The 23,751-nt window shown below is 33.7% G+C and overlaps 1 protein-coding gene and 1 long non-coding RNA gene across 5 annotated transcripts in view; one reads left to right on the top strand and one right to left on the bottom strand.

Moving 5' to 3' along the window:
* The window catches only part of si:ch211-264f5.6, a 42,766-nt gene that overhangs the window by 13,636 nt on the left and 5,379 nt on the right, over nucleotides 1-23,751 (top strand). The window contains exons 6-9 of one of the 4 annotated variants that reach the window (XM_087295316.1): nucleotides 5,964-6,242; nucleotides 9,645-9,899; nucleotides 10,162-10,282; nucleotides 22,172-22,217. In XM_087295316.1, coding sequence (XP_087151442.1) covers nucleotides 5,964-6,242; nucleotides 9,645-9,899; nucleotides 10,162-10,282; nucleotides 22,172-22,190 — 674 coding nt within the window. In that variant the 3' untranslated portion in view covers nucleotides 22,191-22,217. Of the gene's footprint in view, nucleotides 1-533; nucleotides 2,138-5,963; nucleotides 6,243-9,644; nucleotides 9,900-10,161; nucleotides 10,283-22,171; nucleotides 22,218-23,751 lie in introns of those variants that run through there. The other 3 variants (XM_087295317.1, XM_087295319.1, XM_087295318.1) reach the window with 3 other exon arrangements.
* On the bottom strand, nucleotides 17,587-19,419 carry LOC147832444 (uncharacterized). The gene is made up of 2 exons (XR_015516430.1): nucleotides 18,503-19,419; nucleotides 17,587-18,440 (listed from the first exon to the last, which is right to left on the bottom strand). It is a non-coding gene; the product is annotated as an uncharacterized LOC147832444 (long non-coding RNA).

The raw sequence follows: 23,751 nt of genomic DNA, 5'->3' as shown, positions 1-23,751 counted from the left end.
CTGGGCACTCAAAGCGCTTTACACAGTGGGGGGAATCTCCTCATCTACCACCAGTGTGCAGCATCCACCTGGATGACGCGACGGCAGCCATTTTGCGCCAGACCGCACACCACACACCAGCTGATTGGTGGAGAGGAGACAGTGATGCAGCCAATTGAATATGGGGATGGTTAGGAGGCCATGATAGACAAAGGCCAGTGGGCAGATTTGGCCAGGATGCCGGGGTTAAACCCCTACTCTTTTCGAAGGACATCCTGGGATTTTTAACGACCACAGAGAGTCGGGACCTCGGTTTAACGTCTCATCCGAAAGACGGCGCTCACTGAGCAGTATAGCGTCCCCATTACTATACTGGGGCATTAGGAGCCACACAGACCGCAGGTTGGGCGCCCCCTGCTGGCCTCACTAACACCACTTCCGGCAGCAACCTAGCTTTCCCATGTGGTCTCCCATCCAGGTACTGACCGGGCGCAGCCCTGCTTAGCTTCAGTGGGCGACCATGTGAGAGTTGCAGAGAGCTAGCTGCCGGCTAGCTCTCTGCAACTCTGGTAAATGTGCAACATTTACCAGAGTTGAGTTCTCTGCAACATTTGGTAAATGTTTGTTCCCAATTTCTTTTGCAGTCTGAAATGCATGAAACGCACGAAACGTCCAATTCGCGCCGTGTCATTCACTTGATTTGTGCCACAGGATGTCTAATCGCGTCTTTGCATTGACTTTACATGTAAATCACTCACGATTGACGCTTCATCCAAGTCTGCTTACTGCATAGGCCGCACAATGTAACTGTGCATTCACACCGAAGGTGGCGAAAGCAAGAGCGTCAAAATTCGCTATATTGATCTTGTATTGATCAGCAAATCACTTACATTCCCACATAAAAACATGCTTTTTAATCAATTCTCAAAACTATGGAAGATCAAGTTGTTGTGTGTAGTATGGCTTTGTTATACTTATCCAATATGTGTCCAATACTGTTTTGTAGTGTCATTATAGTTACCATGAGAATCCCGCTTTTTGTGAGAAAAAACTAAAATAAATAAAATCAATGCAAATCTGTTACTTTCCCGTAACTTTTTGTCCCTGTAAGAAAACATCGTAAAATAATTGAAAATCCAACGACCGCTATATTCAAACCCTTGGGAACACCTGTGGTCAGAACCAAAGTACACAGGACTGTGTTCTCTGGACGTCTACATTCCGATTGCTTGCCGGCGAACTGCGTCACAGCTCATTACCATAAAGTTGAGTTGATTTCAACTCTTCTCGATGCCCACAGTGGCAAAGACTTGCTGTGCTGCTACTGGCACTTATCGCTGCCCGGCACCCATTGAAAATGAATGACTACCAGCTACTTCTGACGCTCCCGATACTTTCGCTTTGAATGCACAGTTAGGATTGTGAGGGTGCAGGTGAGACATCATTTTTTTGATAGACACTCAAACACATCAGGTGTGCTGCGTATGCAACGTCTATAAGTCATGTAAAAACAAATAATTGCAAACTGAAATAGATATAATTTGATTATATGGTTTAGAATCGGGTGTTTTATGAGATTTTTTTTGTGATTATTTTGCGTTTTAAATTAAGAATTTTGCAGGATCACAAAAAATTTTGACTTTTTATTCGTTTTGCGATGGATTCAGCGTTCGCAAAATTGCGAAAAACTAGGGGCTCTGAAAAATCTCCTTTTGTGTTCAGTAGAATAAAGAAGTGTGTAAATAGTGTGTAAACTGTCATTTTTGGGAGAACCTTTAAATGGGTTTTTCTGCTAAAGCAGTCATATGGCTTCTGGAGACTTCAAATATTTTGTATATTATATAAAACTGCTTTTATTATAGTTTAAAGTCTTTTTCAGCAGTAATACGTTTACAACTTTAACATTTATAATAATATATCTCTCCCTTTTCTTTCTCTCAAAACTGTTTTTAGGAAATCACTGGTGTGTAACGACCCAGGGCTCGAAAGACTGAACACATTTTTTTTTAAGCCATTTTGACCAAGATTAAGCCATTTGAACCACGAAATGTATGGGAGGACATTTCCGTTTTTTAATTGAGCTGAGCATATTTCTTTCAGTTGTTTCCATTGTAAATGCTAAGTTAAAAATTATAATAAATATATAAAACACCAGCAAGTTGATGAGGCTCTTTTTAGCCCTAGCTCACTCACCAGCCCTCCAATCACAGTGGATGTGGGCAGGGCAAACACTGTCAGATCTGTTGCCACTACATTTGTCTTACTCTCAATGGAAGAAACCGTTTGAAACCATTTTTTTAAATGAGTGCTGACTTTTATAGCTGCCTAAAAACACTTTGGTCAACCTAACTGTCAGCAGGGTCAATTGCTTGGGGGAAAGAAGATCGTGATGATACTGTCGGGGGTGGGGAGCTGGTGATTACAACCCAGGGAGAACCCAAGCACTGCAATTTCAATTGAGGAAGACCAACCCCCTCCAGAAACACCGAAACTAAAACTGAACCAGTCCTGCTTACTCCTGCTCTTGGCTGTCAGAAATCAGTGCTATGTGTTGGCAGATTAATGCATGGAAGTGTAATGGAACAACAACAGAAGCTCAAATATATTTACAGAGCAGTCATCTATTCTAATTGTCATTTGACCCAAATCTAATAATAACGAAAATAAAAAATAAATAAATAATTAAGTTGCCCCTGAACAAACTTTAGAATTGTGTTGTTTCAGCTTATTTTAAATAAGTAGTTTGAACATGCAGCAAACATCATTTGAGTGTTGTTAGTTGACAGTAGCTATAGTGCTAAAATGTAGCTAAAATGGCTGCCATCAAATGCATGGTCTCCAAAATATCTTCTTTTGTGTCCATCAAAGAAAGAAACTCATAAATTTGAAGTTTTCAATAAAACTATATCTTCAAGTTACAAGATTTTCAATACTGCAATTCTGAGTAAACGTGTGGGTAAGTAAATAATGGGGCAGTCTTCATGTATGCGGATCCTGAGCGTTATGAAGCAATGGCTGTTTGTCTGTCTGCATTCAAAATGGCTTCATGAAAGTTGTTTTTAAAAAGATGAACCTGTTCCTCTGCTTTGCTCTGAGGTCTGCCTCGGCTAACGTTAGCACACACGGCTAGAAGTTTCAGTCGTGTTTTGCTTCCTTTGGTTGAGGGATTGATTTTACATGGCTTTTGAACCTGTGGTCTTAGATACTGTGGCTTTTATAAAGAACAGTGTCTTCCCCCCTGAGGTGTTTCTGTGTGTGTGTGTGTGTGTGTGTGTGTGTGTGTGTGTGTGTGTGTGTGTGTGTGTGTGTGTGTGTGTGTGTGTGTGTGTGTGTGTGTGTGTGTTATGCTAAAGAAAGCAGAATACAAACTGGCTGACGTCACATGCATTTTGGGCAGGTACTTCTTGGCTAAGGTTTCACTCCAATGGATTTGTCAGTGTAGGGTTTGTTTTTAAAATGGTGTCCATAATGTATGTATATGCCATTGATTTTATTGTCACATTTCAATTCCAAACCATCCATGCTAAAACACCTCTAATAATATCTGTTACCCGGATTCATTCCCATGTGTCGAAGTTGAAACAAGGGAGTTCATTTTCATCAGTTTCAAGTGTCTTTCTCGAAACTAAAAACACAGATGGTGAGGAGGAAGACAAGGTGTGCTGAATGATAGAGCGGCAGGTATTCGGCGAATGCAAGAGTCTGATTCAGACTGGTACATTCCACAGTAATGATGTCTGTAAAAACAAGAAAACAGAACTAGAGGAAAGACGATGGTCAAAACATAAGTGCTGTGGTGAATGAAGCTGCTCTGAGAGATTATCACTGTGGTCCACTTTGCAGCTTATCAGCCAACAATCACCCTGTGAGATACACACGATAAGGTTTAAAAAATTCACAAAGTACATAATATAGCTGTGTATGAATGTAAAAAATGTCAGATTCTTCAAATTTTTAAACATCTAAGAGTTTCTGTCAATTCTTTAAAGATCCAGTGAGCATTTTTAGATGTTAGTATCAGTATGTTAGTCTTCAGGGCTATCCATAAGCTAGTGTGGGTTAAAACGATGACAAAATTCGCAATTAGGAGATATAAAACTGATATAAACATGTAAAGCTTGTAGTTTGTCACTTCTGCCGTTTCTCATCAAATCTTGACCAATCAAATTTTAGTATCTGACATGCCCCGTCCTCTTTAAATGCTTCTCATTTGATGCGCTTGAGCTCAACCACTCTCATTGGCAGAGTGGTGATAAAACAAAACACTGTTGGTTGCTTTTTTAAAAGTGGAGGAGCTAATCTATGCCCCACCTTCTTCATTTTTTAGTTGAGATTACGTCAAACAGTGAATAAAAACCACACATTTCAAAGCACCTCACAGGATTGTTAACCTCAAATGCTGTAAATGTAGCTGAGACCTGGAGGAGTTTGCACTCATTCACTGCCAACAAAGCCAAAATAAGGCTATGATGTGCCACACTGTACAGAGGTGTTCAGCACACTAGTTTCACTCTCCCCCCGGCTGTAATCACTGTCCATCTGAATTAGCTTTCACACAGGATGCAGAAAGCACTGCGCTATGAAACCCATTCATTTCAATGGCTTGTCACGGTTTGTTGCTGCACCGACCAAAGCACAAGATCATCTGCGAACTTATTAAAGTTCGAAGTGACTCAATATTCTACTCTGTACGTAACTATGCAAAAACTGTAAAAATTGCTGTGAAATGTACAGTATTACTGGCAATTTTGGATGCCAGTAATACTGTAAAATTTACAAGTGCACTGTAAATTAACAATTACAATTGTTCTATAGTTTTACACCACAATTGTATTTGTTAATTTACAGCGCACTTGTGAATTTGAAAATATTACTAGCACCCAGAATTGTCAGTAACACTGTAAATTTTACTGCAATTTTTTACAGTGTGCACAGTGTTTCAACAGAAAAGCAAAGGCCACTCAAATAACGTGCAGATAGGAAGTTTCTAAGTAGTATACTTGTTCATGCAATTGTTTTACTGTGCTGTCTTGGCAACACTGCCAACAAAGCCAAAAAAAGGCTATGTTGTGCCACACTGTCCAGTGGTTTTCAGCACACTAGTTTCACTCTCCCACCGGCGGTAATCATTGTTCATTTAAAGCTACTTTCACACTGGATGTGGAAAGCACAGTGCTATGAAACCCATTCATTTCAATAGCTTGCCGCTGTTTGTTGCTGCACCGGCCAAAGCACAAGAGCATCTACTAGCTTGACTAAATGACTCAGTATTGTACCTACCAATGCAAGAACTGTAAAAAATGCTGTAAAATTTACAGTATAGCAATTTTTACAGTATTTCTGGCAAAATGTATTACAACTGAGCTGTAGCTTTACATAATTGTAATTCTTAATTTACAGTGCACTTATATTTGCACGTATATTTTACAGTATTACTAGCATCTAAAATTGCCAGCAATACTGTCAATTTTACAGAAAAAAATAATAATAAATTTACAGTGTGCACATGCTCACTAGAAAAGCAAAGTCTGCTCAAATAGCTTAAAGATATGCCCTTTCTAAGTAGTATACCTGTTCCTGTAATAGTACTACTGTGCTTTCATGGCAACAGTGACATCTGTCAACTTGTTCACTGTCAACAAAATGCAACTGTCAATAAATTGTGGTTGTTTTATTAGCTTTAAAAACAGTCTAACTTAAATCATGGTGTTTAACCTTAAGGTGTTGCAGGTTTCCAACATTCTTCAAAATATCTTTTTTTTTTTTTTGCATTTAACAAAACATAGAAAGTCAAACAGATTAGGAACAAGGGAGAGTTAACACTGACTATTTTTAACATCCAAAACAAATTTAGGAATCTTTATTACACTGTACCAACATTGATGTACCAACATTTGGAGCTTTTTAACATTCGCACCTTGTAATAGATATAACATCTACCCATATCTGACAGCATCACTGATGATGTGTCTTCTTTCCTGTAGAGTCTTTATCTGGAACAAACATCTCCAGCTCCACATCATTGCTCATCGCTGGTAACAGCACAGTCAACCTCACCTGCTTTGCAGCTGCTGGAAGAGCCGAAACTGTGGAATGGGTGAAGGACGGCAAACCTCTGAATCCTGATTCTCGCATCGTTTTCTCAGCTGACAAGACATCTGTGAGCATTGATAAAGTAGTTAAGGAGGACAGAGGCGAATACAGGTGCCTTCTGAGGAACAAAGTGAATAAAGACGAAGCCAGCTATAATTTAAAGATCAACTGTAAGTATTGCGGATGATAGTGTCAGTGTTAGATGCTCTTTATAGTGATCTGTTTTTCAGCAATTGTTGTTTTTATTATGAACTTAGTCGTTTATTTTTTCCAAAAGTATTTTTATTGAACATATTAGATATGAAACATACATTACAAAATAGCTTTTCAATTTTTTTTTTTTTTTTTTACACAACAAACAAACAAAACCTGCCGCACATACATTTAGGTTCTAGAAAAAAAAAAAAAAATAATATTAAGAAAAAATACAAATAAATAGTAATAATAAGTAAAACATATGTTACTCTCATTAATAAGGGGAGAAAAAAGAAAATACAAAAAATTGAAGAAAAAAAAAAAAAAACAACAACAAACAAACAAGGAAAGGTTCTACTCTTCTAAAATGACTGAGGGGTCCATCTTTTTTACGTGATCTAAAACAGGTTGCCAGGTGAGAAAAAACATATCAGTACAGCCTCCTAGAGTGTATCGTATTTTTTCTAAGGTCAGGTGGTGTAGAAGTTCCATAAGCCATTGCTTAAAGGTTGGAGGAAGTTTTTCCTTCCATTTCAGCAATATTAATCTTCTAGCTAAAAGCGTAGCAAAGGCAATCACATTTATCTTGCTTTTGTTAAAACATAAGGACTGTGGTGTGATTCCAAAAATTGAAATTATGGCCTCAGGTTCTACATAGGTATTTAATGCGTCCGAGAGGAATTTAAATATTAGCTGCCAGAATTTCTTTAATTTTGAACAAGCCCAAAACATATGAGATAAAGTAGCTGGCTCAATGTTACACCGGTCACAGTTAGGGTCTATATTTGGTTTAAATTTGGCTAGTTTCACTTTGGACCAATGTAATCTATGTACTACTTTAAATTGTATAACTCTATGTTTTAAACAAATTGAAGATGAGTGGATATTGTCTAAAACGGATTGCCACATATCTTCTGATAGTTCTATCTCTAGCTCCACCTCCCATTTTCTTTTTAATTTTACTAGGGGTTCCAGATTGTGGGAATTAATTATAGAATATATTTTGCCAATAAGTCCTTTTGAGTATGGGCTTAGCTCCATAATAGAGTCAAGCAGGGAGGGGGGAGGCAGTGAGGGATAGTGACTCATTGAGGAGGACACAAAACTTCGCAGCTGGAGGTATCTAAAGAAGTGGGAATTTGGAATTTGAAACTTAACTTTTACTTGTTGGAATGAAGCAAATTGCCCATCAATAAACATATCTTTTAATATCTTAAGACCTTTCATAGACCAGATGTCAAAAGTTTTGTCTATAGTAGAGGGGGTGAACATATGATTTCTTGCTATGGGGGCATAGGCTGATAGTCCTTTAAGTGCAAAACTTCTTCTAAATTGTGCCCATATTTTGAGTGAGTGTTTGACAACTGGGTTTAAAGAGTATTTAGATAAAGGTTCAGGTGTCGGAAAATTTGAGCATAGCAGAGCATGGAGTTTATTTTTTAAATGATGTAATATTTTTTTATACTTCACTGTGTCTCAACCAGATCTAATTGATAAATCGATAAATTGATAGATATAGATATATACAGTAGATAGATAAGTAATAATATATATATAGATAATACTTTTTTGTACTCAGCACTGAGAGGATGCACTGAAAAAAGGGCATAGAAACGATTTAAAGTAGTAAACAGGCTTGTTAAATTTACAAAAGTAAAAAAGGATGAATGAAAGTGTATTTTTTGATGACATTTTAGTTACATCGACTGACAATTTTAGTTTAGTAATAATTCAAATACATTTTTGTTTGTGTCTTCTCTGTTTTTATTTTAAATGTAAAAGCTTGTTGTTTTTGTGTTTTTGTAAATATAATTGTAAAATAATTTTTATAAATCTTTGCTTTTAATTTCAGTTTTAAAAATTATAAAACATTAAAATTATAAAATATATATTTCTAAAATATTTCATTGACAGCTGGCTGAAATAAAATAGGTGCAAGCTTATTTATTTTTATTGTATTTTATTTTCGTTATGTTTTATTTAATTGTATTTTATTATTTTATTATTCATTTAACAAAAATAACTTTAGCTTTATAGTTTTTTTTATTTTATTTATTATTTATTTTTATTGATTTATTTTATTATTTTATTATTCATTTGACAAAAATAAATTTAGCTTTATAGTTTTTATTTATTTTCAAAAATCACATTTTCCTTTTTTCCTTTTTGTAAATATGCCCATTTAGTTTTTATAAATCTTTGCTTTTAAGTTAAACTAATAACTAATTATATGCTGAAACATTTCCTTGACAGCTAGCTGAAATAAAATAGGTGTAGGCTGTTTTATTTTACTGTGTTTTATGTCATTTAATTTATTGTATTTTTTTATTATTTTTGTTTTATTTTATTTTTATTTTATGATTTTAGCATGTATTTCATTGAACAAAAATGACTTCAGTTTTATGGTTTTTATTTATTTTCAAAAAATCACATTTTTCTTTTTTCCTTTTTGTAAATATGCCCATTTTGTTTTTATGAATCTTCTTTTAATGTTAGTTAACTAATCAAATTAAACTAATAATAATTATATGCTAAAATATTTCCCTGACATCTGGCTTAAAAAAAGGTGCATGCTGTTTTTATTTTATTTCGTTTTATTATTTTTTGTTTTATTTTTGTTTTGTTTTTATTTATTTTGTTTTTTTTCTTTTTATTTTTGTTTTGCTTCGTTTAATTTAGTTTTTGTTTTATTTTACTTTTTTATTTATTATTTTAGCATGTATATCATTTAACAAAAATTACTAGCTTTATGGTTTTTATTTACTTTGCCTTTGTGTAAATATCTTCAAGCTGGCTGAAATAAAATAGGTGCAAGCTGTTGTATTTTATTTTTGTTTTGAATTGTTTTTATTTTGTTATTTTAGCATGTGTTTTATTTAACAAAAATGACAGCTTTATGGTTTTTATTTAATTTCAAAAACTTTTTGCTCATATATTGTTTTTACCTACAGAATTTATGCAATTGCTTTGCAATTTAATTTATATTAAAGATAATTAATTTTAAATTAATTGTAAATAATTTTACACAATTACCTTCTTTAAAAAATATATATTAAATAATGGTATGTTTTTTAGATTCCTTTTCTGTTCACTGAAATACCAATTCTCCAGCAAATATATTAATTAAGATTTTCCTAAGATTTCCTCAGTATTTTATTTTATTTTTCTCACTTTCCACATTATTTTATTTCCGAGGTCACGGATGCCTATCCTGTCTGCCAAGGACATACTGATTTGTGTATCTCATTTCTTTTGTTGTCTTGTCTAAACATTAGCCATATCTTGTTTGCGAATGGTGGTGCTTTCCACTATGCTTGTGTCTGTTATGGACAGTTTATTTGCATTACTCTAATGTAAATGTCTCTGATGTGATTCAGACGGTCCAGAAAAGGTGGCGGTTCAAGGCAAGCATGCGGTGAAGTTTGAAGACGATGTGGAATTATCCTGCACTGCAGAGTCTGTCCCTCCAAGCACATATACATGGAAACTCAACGGCACAGCACTGAACAGCAGCCAACAGGTTTACGTTGTAAAAAGGGCCAAAGATAGAGACAGCGGCATTTACACTTGTGAAGCATTCAACAACATCACAGGAAAGATGGACAAAACGACACACAAACTCGCAGTGACAAGTAAATATGACGCTGTTTTAATTCTAAGGTTGGAGATTAATCGTTGCCAGAAATAAATGAGAGTTTTGAGGTCTTAAAAAGCGGGTCGCGACAATAAAGTTGCATTATATTGACTTGACAATAGGGTTGCATGATATATGTTTTATTCATTATTATTTTGTATTAGTCAATATTTTATTCTTGTGGTGTTTATTTGTTTATCGGGTGTAATTTTGTCTATTTTAGTCTATCATGCGCTAAACAGCTCATCCTGTTTTTTCAGCGGACGGTAAAGAAGACACCGGTCTGTCTGGAGGAGCGATCGCTGGAATTGTGATTGGTGTGATTGTGGCTATAATCATCATCGCTTGCATTATAAAGCGCAAGAAGAAATCAAGCTTAGAGTGAGTGTAAAATTAACTTCTCAGTATTCTCGACACATTCAGGAATCTGAACACCAAGAACTCGCTTAGATAATGGCTGTGTGAACAGTTCGGGCTTTTGTTGATCTGGGTGTGATCTAGAAAGCCCTTGAAAGAATGCTCAGAGTTCAATGCAAGTTAATCTGTCTTGACAGCATTCACAGAGACTGATATTAATAATCCAGTCATTTCAAGATTGCCACATGTACACGGAGAACTCACTGGGTTTGAAGTTAGCATGTTGCTAAGCTAACAATGCTATATTCTGATAACCATATAGCACTAAAATTATTGGGTATACTATACTAAATATTAGATTGCTATGTTTAAAACTAAAAGTCACATGTACAGAGAGATCTCACTGAGTTTGGTAGTTTGGAGTTAGCATGTTGCTAAGCTAACGATGCAATATTCTCATAACTAAACAGCACATAAAATGGGTGTATTATATTGAATGTTATATAATTTTAATATAAATGCATCTACTACCAGTGTAATATTTGACTTTAAAAATCTAATCAACTTTATTCAGCAAAGTTAAATGGCTTATAAGTGACAGTAAACTGTTTTCGATGTTACAAAGATTTCTGTTTCACAGAAATGCTGTTCTTTTAAACTTTCTAATCGTCAAAGTATCATAAAAGTCATTATTTAACTGTTTTTAACATTGATGACGCTGTAGCATTTTTCTTGAGCCGCAAATCATCAAATTAGGAGTTTCTGAAGGGTCACATGATACTGAAGACTAGAGTAATGAAGCTGAAAATTCAAATTATATTTAGATAACCAAAAATATGTATAAATAAAAAAGGAAAACAGCTTTTGGAAAGTATTAAATAAATAACTAAATAAGTATTTATTTATACAATTTTTAAATATCATTTTATAAACAAATAAATATGTAATTATTCCAAATTTTATATATAATTTTTAAACCAAATAAATAAATAAATATGTAATTATTCAAATGTTTTATATTATCATTTTAAAAAATATATGTAATTATTATTTTTTATATTATTTTATAAATGAATAAATAAGCTATTGTTACAATTTTTATTTATAAATCAAGTCAAATAAATAAATAAATATGTAAGTAATCAAATGTTTTATAATATAATAAAAATAATAAATAAATATGTAATTATTCATATTAATAATATCATTTTAAAAATGAATTAATATGTAATTTTTTTAAATATAGTTTTAAATATGTAATTTTTTCAAATTTTTTATTATTGTTTTCAAAATAAATAAATAAATATGTAATTATTCAAATATTTATGTAGTTTTTAACAAATAAATAATTAGATATGCAAGTATTTCTTTTTTTGTAATATCGTTTTAAAAATAAACAAATATATAATTAATTCTAAAAAGTTATATCGTAAATAAATACATATATAATTTTTCTAGTTTTTTATAATATTGTTTTGAAAAAAAAATGTAATTATTGCAAATTTTCATATTATCATTTTAAAAATAAATAAATATGCAGTTATTTACATTTTTATATATCATTTTAAAACCAAATAAATAATATGTACGTATTTAAATGTTTTATAATATAATTTTAAAACTAAATAAATAAATATATGTAATTAATCATTTTAAAAGTAATTAGATATGTAATCATAATTCTTTGTTATATTGTTTTAAAAATAAATAAAAAATAAGTAATTATTTTAAAAAATTATATTGTTTTTAAATAAATAAATTTGTAAGTTTTCCAATTTTTTGAAATATTGTTTTTTAAATAAATAAACAAACAAATGTGTAATATTAAATTATTTATATTGTTTTAAAAATAATTTAATTAATTAATAAAATTTAAAAATTTTTAAATATCATTTTAAAATTGCATCATTTCATCTGTACATGTAAATATAGTTGATTTGAAATTATTGTGCATTTTAATCGATTGTCTACCACAAATCTGTTAATACACTTTGAAAATAAGCTTGCAGATCTCGTTCTGCACATTTTTCTGCATCCTCAGACTGCACACCCACTCATGAGGCGATGACATTTCTGTATTACACAATATAAAACCCTTCAAATAATTGAACATTTTGACCTCACAGGATATGGGGGATGACATGAGACATTACTGTCAGTCAATACAGACGCACACATGTGTTGTAAGAGAGGATATGATGTGCTCTATGACTTGCTGATTCCATTCCAGTCATTATGATTTGCCGAAAGGACACTTTAACATCAAATCATGACCTTTTTCATTTTCGGGCATAGGTTAATATGTTCTTTCATAAATCCAGTCTTTTCTAGTAGTGATGAGACAGCACCAGTAATCAGGCGATATTGTTCAGTCTTGTCCATGAAATGTAACTTATTATTCCGATAGGGACTTTTATTTGATGATGTAATCACATATATATGTCAAGTAAGCCTTTTAGAAACATATACTGACATTAAAAGGTTGGATCTGTAAGATTTTAAAAAATAAAAGTCATTTATTTGATTAAAAAAACAGTGATGGGAATGTGCTGAAAAAATGGTACAATTCAAAATAAAAGTTTTCTATTTTAATATATATTTTTTTATGATGACATTTAATTTGAATATTAGGCATCATCATGTCACATGACCCTTTAACATTATTATTCAAAATAAAAGCTTTTTTTAATAGAAATATTTTGTGACATTTCAGTAACTATTTACAGTAGTTTGAGTACCAATTTCCACTATTAACCACTATTAATTACCTCCTAATGCTTGTACTTCTAAAGTAGGATCTTACTCTACAGTACATTCCTAATCCTGGCCAATATTTAAAAATAACTCCTACCTTATTATTTAAAAAATTAGCAGTTAATTAGTTGTTTATTGAGCTAAAAGTGTTAGTTAATTGATTGCTAATAGCAAGAACTGTACTTTCCGTTTAAGTGTCACCGAAATTTCTTCACTGACACTTTTGCTTTATTTAATGCATCATTTATGAATAAAAGAATTCATTTCTAAGTGAACTGAAACCTTTGAACGGAAGTATCTGCTTAACATCGCATGCCATCCCAAAACCAGCTCTAAACCCAATAAGGAACAAGAACATGGGCGACTCATACACCTCAAACACTGAATCCACTGTTACTAAAGATTGTAGTTTTTCTTAAAGTTATAGTTCACCCCAAAATGGAAATTGCCTCATCATTTACTCCCCCCATGTGTTTTAAACCTTAAGGAGTTCTGCTGAACACAAAAAAAGATATTTCAAGAATGCTGGTTGCTGGTAGCATAAACACTCAAAAGCCTGCCAATACCCCCGTTTTTTCTGTGAGTCTCCTCGTATTTTAGCCCCATCTCCGTGCCACCCTGCTATTGCGTTATCTCTCCCGGGAAGCTCTCGTAATTTGTATGGCCTAATCTAGCTATGTAAAAATCACTTTATATCCATGTTTGTTAAGTTGCCAGATCTTGTATGAAGCTCATCCCCTCGCTTAATTGATGAAATGTTAAAATCTCTAAGCATTTTTTTTACCTTAATCTGGAAACATGTCATAACAAGGGTGTGAGTTACAGGGGGTTTGGGGTGGATTTAATGCTTGAAGGGCCTCAAAACAAGATGAATGGGGGGAGGGGGGTCAGCCCTTTAAAAGTAAGAAATAGTTTTTTAAAATCTGTATCTTAAATAATAATATTAATAATTAAAGTATTATATAATATACATAGACATTTGAACACCCCTACAACGGTGCATACCATTGTGAATGCATATTCAATCAGTCTATGCAGGAAAAAAAAAATCAACAATGTGAAATCAGCAGATCTAGAGCACCGATAGACATCTTAAGTGTTAACAACACACTTTTCTCATAAAATAGTTGTTTGTATATGCATATAACCTAAAAGTAAAGTCAAATTAGATGCATAGTTTGTATGGCTTGACCTACAGTAACCTCTGGAACAGCTAATCAGAGGATTCTGTAGGTCAAATACACTAGATGTCCGTCAAACCACTGAAAAGTTACATACCTTTCATTAATAAATGAGTTGTCATTGAAGTAAATACATAATTTTGAATCAATGAAGCATGTTTTACACAAACTAACATTAGTGTAAAAAGATGACCCTTCTGATAAGAAAGAATAAGCTTTATTTTTGGTTGAACTATCTCTTTAAGATAGTATGTATAAATTAGTATTAATGTATTATTCGCACCCTGGTTAAAACCCGGTTGCGCTGTTGATTTCTGTGCAGGTGGTTGATGTGGGATTTGAATGGCAGTGTTAGCAACATCAGTAGTAGTTATTTAATAACAAATTAATTAATTAAATTAAATAAGCCCTCCACCTGCTCTCCCAGATGTTCGAAGACAAAAGTTGGCTGGTTGGGAAAAAAGTACTATGGAATAGAATGGGTGCCAACCACCAGCATTCTTCAAAATATCTTCTTATTAGTCCTAACTATAGTGATCTCCTAAAGAGACAGTAAACCCAAAAATGAAAATGACCTCATTATTTACTCTCCCTCATGCAGTTTAAACCTTTATGAACACAAAATTTGATTACTAGGACCTTTTAACTTCCATAGTAGGAAATTAATTACTATAGAAGTCAGGCACCAGCATTCTTCAAAATATCTTCTTATTAATACTAACTCTAGTGAACTCATAAAGAGACAGTAAACCGATAGATGAAAGTGACCTCAATGAAAACCTTTACCTTTAATGAAATATTAAGTTTGACTGCTAGGACCCGTTTACTGCCGTAGTAGGAAATAAATTACTATGGAAGTCAATGAGTGCCAGCCAGCAGCATTCTTCGAAATATCTTCTTTTCTGTTCAACAGAAGACAGAAACTTAATTAGGTTTTGAACAAGTGAAGGGTGAGTAAATTATAACATGTTTTTTTTTTTTTGGGCGAACTGTCCCTTTAACAGCATATTAATAATGTCTGCAATAATAGTTATATAATAAAGAATATAATATAAAACAATTGTGATAAATAATGCAATTTTCGAGTTAACTTACTGTAGGGACCCTTTTAAGGACATATTTATTAGATATGTACTATAAAGTATTATGCTGTAAATAACTACACACATTTGTGCTACATTTTTACCGCCAAATTCTCGAAGCGGTGAGGTTTGCCAAGTTTTCCACACCCAATACATCTACACTTGATAGTGAGTGCTGACAGCAGCAAGCGTTTTACCTCATGAAGAAAGATAAAGAAACTACATGAGTGTGCTTTATATTCAGCTTGGAAACAGTTTGACATTGATTTTATCACATACAGTAGGTGGTACACTGAAAAAAAAATGAGTCATTGGATTTACTACATTCAATTAGGATAGGATTTTCAAAACAATTTATATGGGCTGAATTTTAACACTCAAATTAAGCTGAACATTACTAAACGTAATATGTTTGTTTAAATTCAGCCCATATGAATTGATTTATAACACTTACTTAAAAAAAAAGTTTGTAAATCTAATGAATCATTATTTTTTTCAATGTACATAAAGTTTGCCAAGGATCAGATATTTACAAGCATAATACAAATAAAAGAAAACACAGAAGGTAACCCAAATGCATTGTGATAGCATGTGTCGCAAAAGAAAAGGAGAGGAAATACTGGAAATGCAAAACACGCTCTGAGGGATGTCATATGCAAACGCATCTGATTAGCCTAAAGAGAGATTTTATTCGATAAGAAACTAGCACAGCTCGTCCAGTTGCTTAGAAACTCACCAATGCAAACACATAGACTGTATGTGAAACCGTCAGCTACTGGAACACTAACCTCATTTGCCAACCACAGCACAGTACAGTACAGTAATTCATTATGCATGTGCATTTTGCAGTTCATACCCACAAGAAAAAATACCAGTGTAATTTACAGTAAACATTACAGTTTTTAAACGTTACTATTCTAACGTGCGTTATACTTTATATGTAATAGTTGTTACAACACTTATTTTAGCATACTGACTATTATTAATACTTAATAATATTTAAATAATTTTCTGCGCCAATTTTGGAGTGGTTTGTGCGTCGACACATGCACTTCAATTCAACACATACAATCCTTCCCCTCTCTCTGCTATAAAAAATTAAATAAATAAGAATTAATCAGGCCGGCGCAGTGGTTAGCACTGTCGCCTCACAGCAAGAAGGTCATTGGTTCGAGCCTTGGCTGGATCAGTTGGCATTTCTGTGTGGAGTTTGCATGTTCTCCTCGTGTTGGTGTGGGTTGCCCCACAGTCCAAAGACATGTGGTACAGGTGAATTGGGTAAGTTAAATTGTTCGTAGTGTGTATGACTGTGAATTAGAGTGTATGGGTGTTTCCCAGTGATGGGTTGCAGCTGGTAGGGCATCAACTCTGTAAAACATGCTGGATAAGTTGGCGGTTCATTCCACTGTGGCTACCCCTATTGAATAAAGGGACTAAGCCGAAAATAAAATAAATGAATGCATAATTAATAACGTATCAATATACTATAAGCAAATTAACATTCTAAAGGTCTTTGCGCACTGAAGTCAGATTTTCCTATGCGTTTTTTCATATTGATATCTATAAAATTCGTCACGTACACAAACCTTTCGCTTACACGCTTGCTCTGAAATGTCAAAATGCCCATCAAAAGATTTTTCGGTTGCGAAAAACTGAAACGATTGATCCCAGTTCGAATTTTTTTTATAACGGGCCAAAATTTCAGCGACAGTATGTCTATATATATATATATATATACATGTAAATTCATAATTGTAGAAAACTAACATTATGTGTGTTTTTTTGTAACAGTATAGTTAAGTATATTATAGTTGCCATAGCAACAAAAGAATTAAAGATTTATTCAAGTGCTTGACTAAATTAGGGCTGAAAAAACGCTACAATATAAATTACTAATTACTGTAGAAACAGCATTTTTGAACCTGGATAAGCAAATGTTTGAAAATAAGCTTTCGAAAAATTATATTGTGTTTGTCATGCTTCTTTACAAAATGACATTGCCACCTACTGCCAAGATTGCGTAATACAGCGCTTGTTATCTGTACGCAAAACCTTCCAAAAATGCTAAGGAAAATATTTTTGTATCTTTAGTTTTTGTGTAAACATACTCAATGGGGTGTTAGCATGAAACTATTTAAATTTTTTATAAAATATAGCTTTTCATGCATTCATTTAGCTAATCATTGCAAGCTACAAAAACTCAAAATGGCCCAAACTGATAGCCTTACCTAATACAAAGTTTTTAGTTTGATTGGGAACAGGGATTGTTTTGACAATATTGTCATTTGCACACAAAACAAGAAAACGTAAAGGAAAAACTTCAATCTTTATTGCATAAGAGTTCTTAAGAGAGAGAGAATGACCTTTTGACACCATTGTTTTCACCATCATTTAAGAACCCAAAGACGCAAACATTAGAAAATAGATTTAAGAGTACTTTTATTTTGGAAAAACAGTAACATCATGCATACTGTGCATAAAACAGACTTAAGTCAGTTTCGTATATGAATGTCAATGAGGATTGTTTTGATGTTTTTATATTAAGGGACATTTTTTTATTTTATTACATTGTTGTTTTACACGCTACAGCATCTAGTTTCTTTACCCCAGTAAAGAAAACTACTGGCCTGGCATGCATAATACAGCATTTATTACTTGATTTAGCAGATTTGTGTGTATGTTTTCACAACTTAATCATCTGTATTCCTTTTTAAAGGGATAGTTCACCCAAAAATGCTAATTCTGTCATCATTCACTCATCCTCCACTTGTACCAAACCTGTTTGAGATTCTTTCTTATCTATTGTACTCAAAACAAGCTGAAGAACATTAGAACAAACAGCCATTGGTCACACTTTATTTTAAGTCCGTTTGTTAAATTAAGTTGCATTGCATCCACATACCAACTAATTCTCATTAGATTATAAGTAGACTGTTAGTTTGGGGTTAGGGTTAATGCAAGTTGACATGCACTTGCAAAGTTTCTTATAGTCAGTTAAATGTCTGCTGAAGGGGCAGAATCAACAGATATTAAGCAGACAGTATACTAATACTAGTATAATAGTATTATCTAATACTAAATGGAAGTGTTACCCAGCCATTAACGTCCATAGTATTTTTTTGGTTCCTACTACAAGTGTCATAATATAATGACTGCTTTTTTTCCCTACATTGTTCAGTATAACTTTTTCATTTTAAGGTTAACTATCCCTTTAAAAAAGCTTTTACATTTGCAATGCTTTATTGTTATGTTAATGTATCTTTACATGCATAGAAAGTTCATTTGAAGATCTTACCTGCAAATCATATCAGATCTTAAACTGAAAGTTGTCATTCCAGTTTTTAGGCTGATGACAAATGCATGCTGGGAGGGGGTGAAGCCCAAACAGCCTTCATTTGTTTTCCGATGTCTGTCAGAGATAGCATTCAATCTCATTCACTTCCTCTTGAACCACTTGCCAGGGTTTTGTCTTCATCAGACGCGTTCATTAATAGGTTTTTTGCACTTTTTTTTTGGACAACACATTCAGAATATTTTACAGATTATTTTCTATTCACTCCCTGTCAATCTCTATCACCGATTTTCTCTTCAAGTGAATAAAACAACATTCTTCAATATAATTATCATTCAATCCGAATCACACTCGATGAAAGAATCAGAAAGAGAATTAAACCGTGATCATTTAGGAATGTCAGTCGTGCCGGCGCATGTCTCTCTTTTTTTTTTTCTTAGGGTTGTGAATATTTCTGCAGCTTTTTCAGTCTCGCAAAGCTATCTGCAGGTTGCTTGCTTATTGTATATGAAGTCTCACCAGCGCTATAAGCGTTTGACCTATTTGTCATAGCAGGAATATTTCAGATATTTGTTTGTCACCGGAACATGGATTTATTGTTGCTGGAATATATGGTTCACCGTGCAATTACATTATCATAGACACACATTATCTGTATGATTTGTTTGTAACCCACAGGTCTTTAATGCTTGTGCAACATCCTGTGTAAAAAGATTAATGCTGGCCGTTTTCCAAAAATGTGACGCCTACATAGACAGCACATCATGGTCATCATGTGACTATTCTTAGCATAGGCCATCTTCTAAAATAGCTTGATTCATTTGATTTCAACCTTTCCGAAAGTATAAACCTAAAGAAATTAAAAAATGTAGGAAATGTATGTAAAATAGCACATGTAATTGATCCAAAGTGACTTTTATAATGTAACAAAGGCATTTTAAATCAAATGAATGCTGTTCTTTTTAACTTTCTATCGTTCAGTCGATGCTTTGGAAAAGAAGTATGTCAATTTCTACAAAATTATGAAATATTTGAGCATTGAACAATATTTAGAACAATTTCTGAAGGATCATTTGACACAAAAGACACTAAAGAAATTAATCACATTTTATTATATTCTCTTATTCTCCCGTTTCTTATTTAAGTAATAAGTACACTGTTTAGTACACTGTTATTTACATGGTAGATCAAAAGTATGGAACTCTTAAAGAGACCAAAAATGAAGCTGATTCTCTTTATTTTTTACTCTTCTGTTAAACACAAAAGGAGATATTTTGAAAAATGCTGAATGCAAGGACTTCCATAGTAGGGAAAATGCTATGGAAGTCAATGAGCACCAGCATTTTTCTAAACGTTTGTGTTTAACAGAAGGAAGAAACCCAAGTAGGTTTTGAACAATTGAAGGGGCGAGTAAAGACAAACTTTTTATATGTCAAACATTATTTAGAACAATTTCTGAAGGATCGTCTGACACAAAAGAGACGAAATAATTGCAGAAATTAAATACACTTTAAAATATATTTAATTTAAGAAATTGTGAAATTGGGATTTTACTTTATCACACTGTTATTTACATTGAAATTTTCATGGTAGCTAAACAATAGTGAACTCTTAAAGAGAAGGTCAGCCCAAAAATGAAGCTTATTCTCCCTAGTTTTTTACTCTTCTGTTGAACACAAAAGAAGATAGTGTGAAGAATGCTGATTGCAATGACTTTAATAGTGGGGGCAAAAATTGCTTTGGAAGTCAATGAGTGCCAGCTACAAGCATTTTTTCCAAATATCTTCTTTTGTGTTTAACAGAAGAAAAAAAACTCAAGTAGGTTTTGGTTCCATCTTTTTTGATTCCAAGTAAACTTTGATCCCATCTCTTATTTAACTAAGTAATAAGTAAACTGTTTAGTACACTGTTATTTACAATAAATATGGTACTGTAGCTCAAAAGTAGGGAATTCTTAAAGAGATCGTTTCTCCAAAAATGAAGCTTATTCTCTAGTTTTTTTCCTCTTCTGTTAAACACAAAAGAATATATTTTAAAGAATGCTGAATGCAATGACTTCCGTAGTAGGGAAAAATACTATGAAATCAATAGCCCCTTTCACACAGTGATACCGGTAAATATCCGGAAAATTTCCGGAACGACTTTACCGGTATATTCAAAAAAACGCTGTTCACACAGGCGAGGACATTACGGAAATTTTCCGGAAAAGAGCATTCACACATCCATTCCAAAATACCGGTAAATTCTGACATCATTCACCACAAATGAGCTTTAAACGGCTGCGCTTGTATTTGTAAACATTTGACTAAATTACAAACTCTGTGGATGATCAATATTGTGAACAACTTTCGCAGGATCACTTTCGCATGTCGAGATGTTCATAATATGTGCGTGTGCAGGCGCTCACAGGCTGTTTCATAGGCACACGCAAAGCTTGAAGGTAAACAAACAACGGCTTATCATAAGCATCTCATTGATGATTATTTACACAGTTGGCATTAAGAAGAACATATAAACGTGATCTGACTAACTTCTAGCAACTAAATGTGTCTGGAAAAATATTCAAAGGCTTTTATTCTCACAAACCGCGCGGACGTATATGCGTCTGACTGTTGTGATTGGCTAAAGCAGACGTCTCACGTCAGCACGTTTTAGACGTGCACACGCTCATTCCGGCAATCTTTCTTCTGCATTCACACAGCGCAGCATTCCGGCAAATTGCCGGTAATGTTACAACTTCTCTTTCCGGAAAATAGCCAGAACGAATTTACCGGTATTTTCAAAAAGGACCTGTTCACACATACAACCTTTCTGGAAAATTGCCGGCAATTTTCCGGAAAGGTCTGTATGTGTGAAAGGGGCTAATGAGTGCCAGCTACCAGCATTTTTCTAAATACCTTCTTTTGTGTTCAACAGAAGAAAGAAACAAAAGTAGGTTTTGATTCCACCTTTTTTGATTCCAAGTAAACTTTGATCCCATCTTTTATTTATTAAGTTTTAAATTAACCTTTGATTTTACTTTATTACACTATTATTTACACGTGTCATTTGAAAATATTCAATTCAATTTCTTTTTATTTCTATAGCGCTTTTACAATGTAGATTGTGTCAAATCAACTTCACATAGAAGATTATTGTGAATTTGAAATGTCAGTTCAAATATCATGGTAGCTCAGCAATACTCCTAAAGAGATTGTTCAGCCAAAAATGAAACCCCCTTGTGTGGTTTTATGAGTTGTTTTTTCTTCTGTTGAACACTAAAGAAGATATTTTGAAGAATGCTAATTGCAATAACTTCCATAGTAGGGAAAACCATTACTACGGAAATTAATGAGTGCCAGCTACCAGCATTTTCCAAAACATCTACTTTTTTGTTCAACAGAAGAAAGTCAAGTAGGTTTTAAATGTGGAGTTCTTGATGACAGACTTTAAATTTGTGTGTGAACTATCCCTTTAAGTCACTTTTTATGTTACAGTATTACTATAGGCACACCATTGTTCTCATGTTTGCACATAGCGACTACACCCCATTGATTCCTCATCATGTGGCAATAATTTCCTTCTATCAGTAAATTACTAATTAATTTTATTTTTCATTTTTCAGCGTTCCATCCCCGTATTAAAGCGAGCTCTGGCTGTGAGGTGACCTGGTAAGTTCAAGCGTCTATTGTTTTCCTTATAGCAGACTAACATTATTTATTTAGCACCTTTGGGTTGTTGTTTGCCATGCTGGTTGACTTCAGGCTATTGAAACAAGCTCTTCTGTCACCTGCATGACACTTCCGGGCTGACTTTCCAAACGCCTCTATATCACGTTTCATTATTGCTTATGGCAGCATGCAATCTATTAAAGGAGCTCTCCACTTCTTATGGAAAAAAAAAACATTTTACAACTCTACTGGAGTTAAGCAGTTGAGTTTTACCATTTTTGAATTCATTCAGCCGATGTTTGGATCTAGAAAGAAAATGTAGTTTACTAACACTAACACTTAAATCCACGTTTGTTGTGAACCCAGCCTACACCTCACTTCCATCCGGGTCACGGCACCAATTTGGATTGACTTTGTATGTAATTTACTAGCATTAATACTTAAATTAACATTTTGTGTGAACCCAGCCTACATCTCACTTTCATCCGGGTCACGGCAACAATTTTTTTACTGACTTTGTATGTAATTTACTAGCACTTATACTTTGGTGTGAGCCCAGCCTACATTTCACTCCCATCCGGGTCACAGCACCAATTTGGACTGACTTTGTATGGAATTTACTAGCACTAATAGTTAAATTCACATTTGGTGTAAACCCAGCTTACACCTCACTCCCATCCGCGTCACGGCACCAATTTAGATTGACTTTGTATGTAATTTACTAGCACTAATACCTAAATTCACATTTGGTGTAAACCCAGCCTACATGTCACTCCCACCCGGGTCACGGCACCAATTTGGTTTGACTTTGTATGTAATTTACTAGCATTAATACTTAAATTAACATTTGGTGTGAACCCAGCCTACATCTCACTCCCACCCGGGTCACGGCACCATTTTTTTACTGACTTTGTATGTAATTTACTAGCACTAAAACTTTAATTTACATTTGGTGTGAACCCAGCCTACACCTCACTCCAATCTGGGTCATGGCACCAATTTGGACTGACTTTGTTTGTAGTTTACCAGCACTAATACTTAAATTCACAAGATGTAAATCCTCATTGGTGTGCCCAGTCTCAAACCACCTGGTAGCTAGAGACTATTTTTAGGTGCTGCGTTAAATTATTGCACCTGCTCCAGCCATGGTACAGCGGCAAAGTACTTTTATTCCGATCCCAAAATGAGAGTAAAAATCGGCAAAGAAAATAGCAACTTTTACTCTTCTGTTGTTCTTCTTACACGATGTAACTACAGAATACTCCAACTTTAAATTACATAATTTTTGGACACTTTTAAATGAGATGCTAATGGTCTAACCCGATTCAAGGATTTGTGCTAAGCTAAGCTAAAAGGCCTGAATGGCTTTAACGAAATATAAAACTCAACTGTTTAATTATAGGGGAGTTTTTAAATGAGCCTATTACCAAAAACAAGTGTCATGTTTCTTTAAGTGTGTGTCTTAATGAACTCCAGTCTTATACGCTTGACTTTTGCTTGAAAAGAAAGGAGGGATAAGCTTCAATCTGAAGGA

The sequence above is a fragment of the Danio rerio genome, chromosome 19 (genome assembly GCF_052040795.2).
Source record: "Danio rerio strain M-AB ecotype USA chromosome 19, GRCz13ab, whole genome shotgun sequence".
In the NCBI taxonomy this organism is placed as follows: Eukaryota; Metazoa; Chordata; class Actinopteri; order Cypriniformes; family Danionidae; genus Danio; species Danio rerio.
The sequence above is the reverse complement of the archived record's forward strand: the minus strand, read 5'-3'. Positions and strand labels throughout refer to the sequence as shown.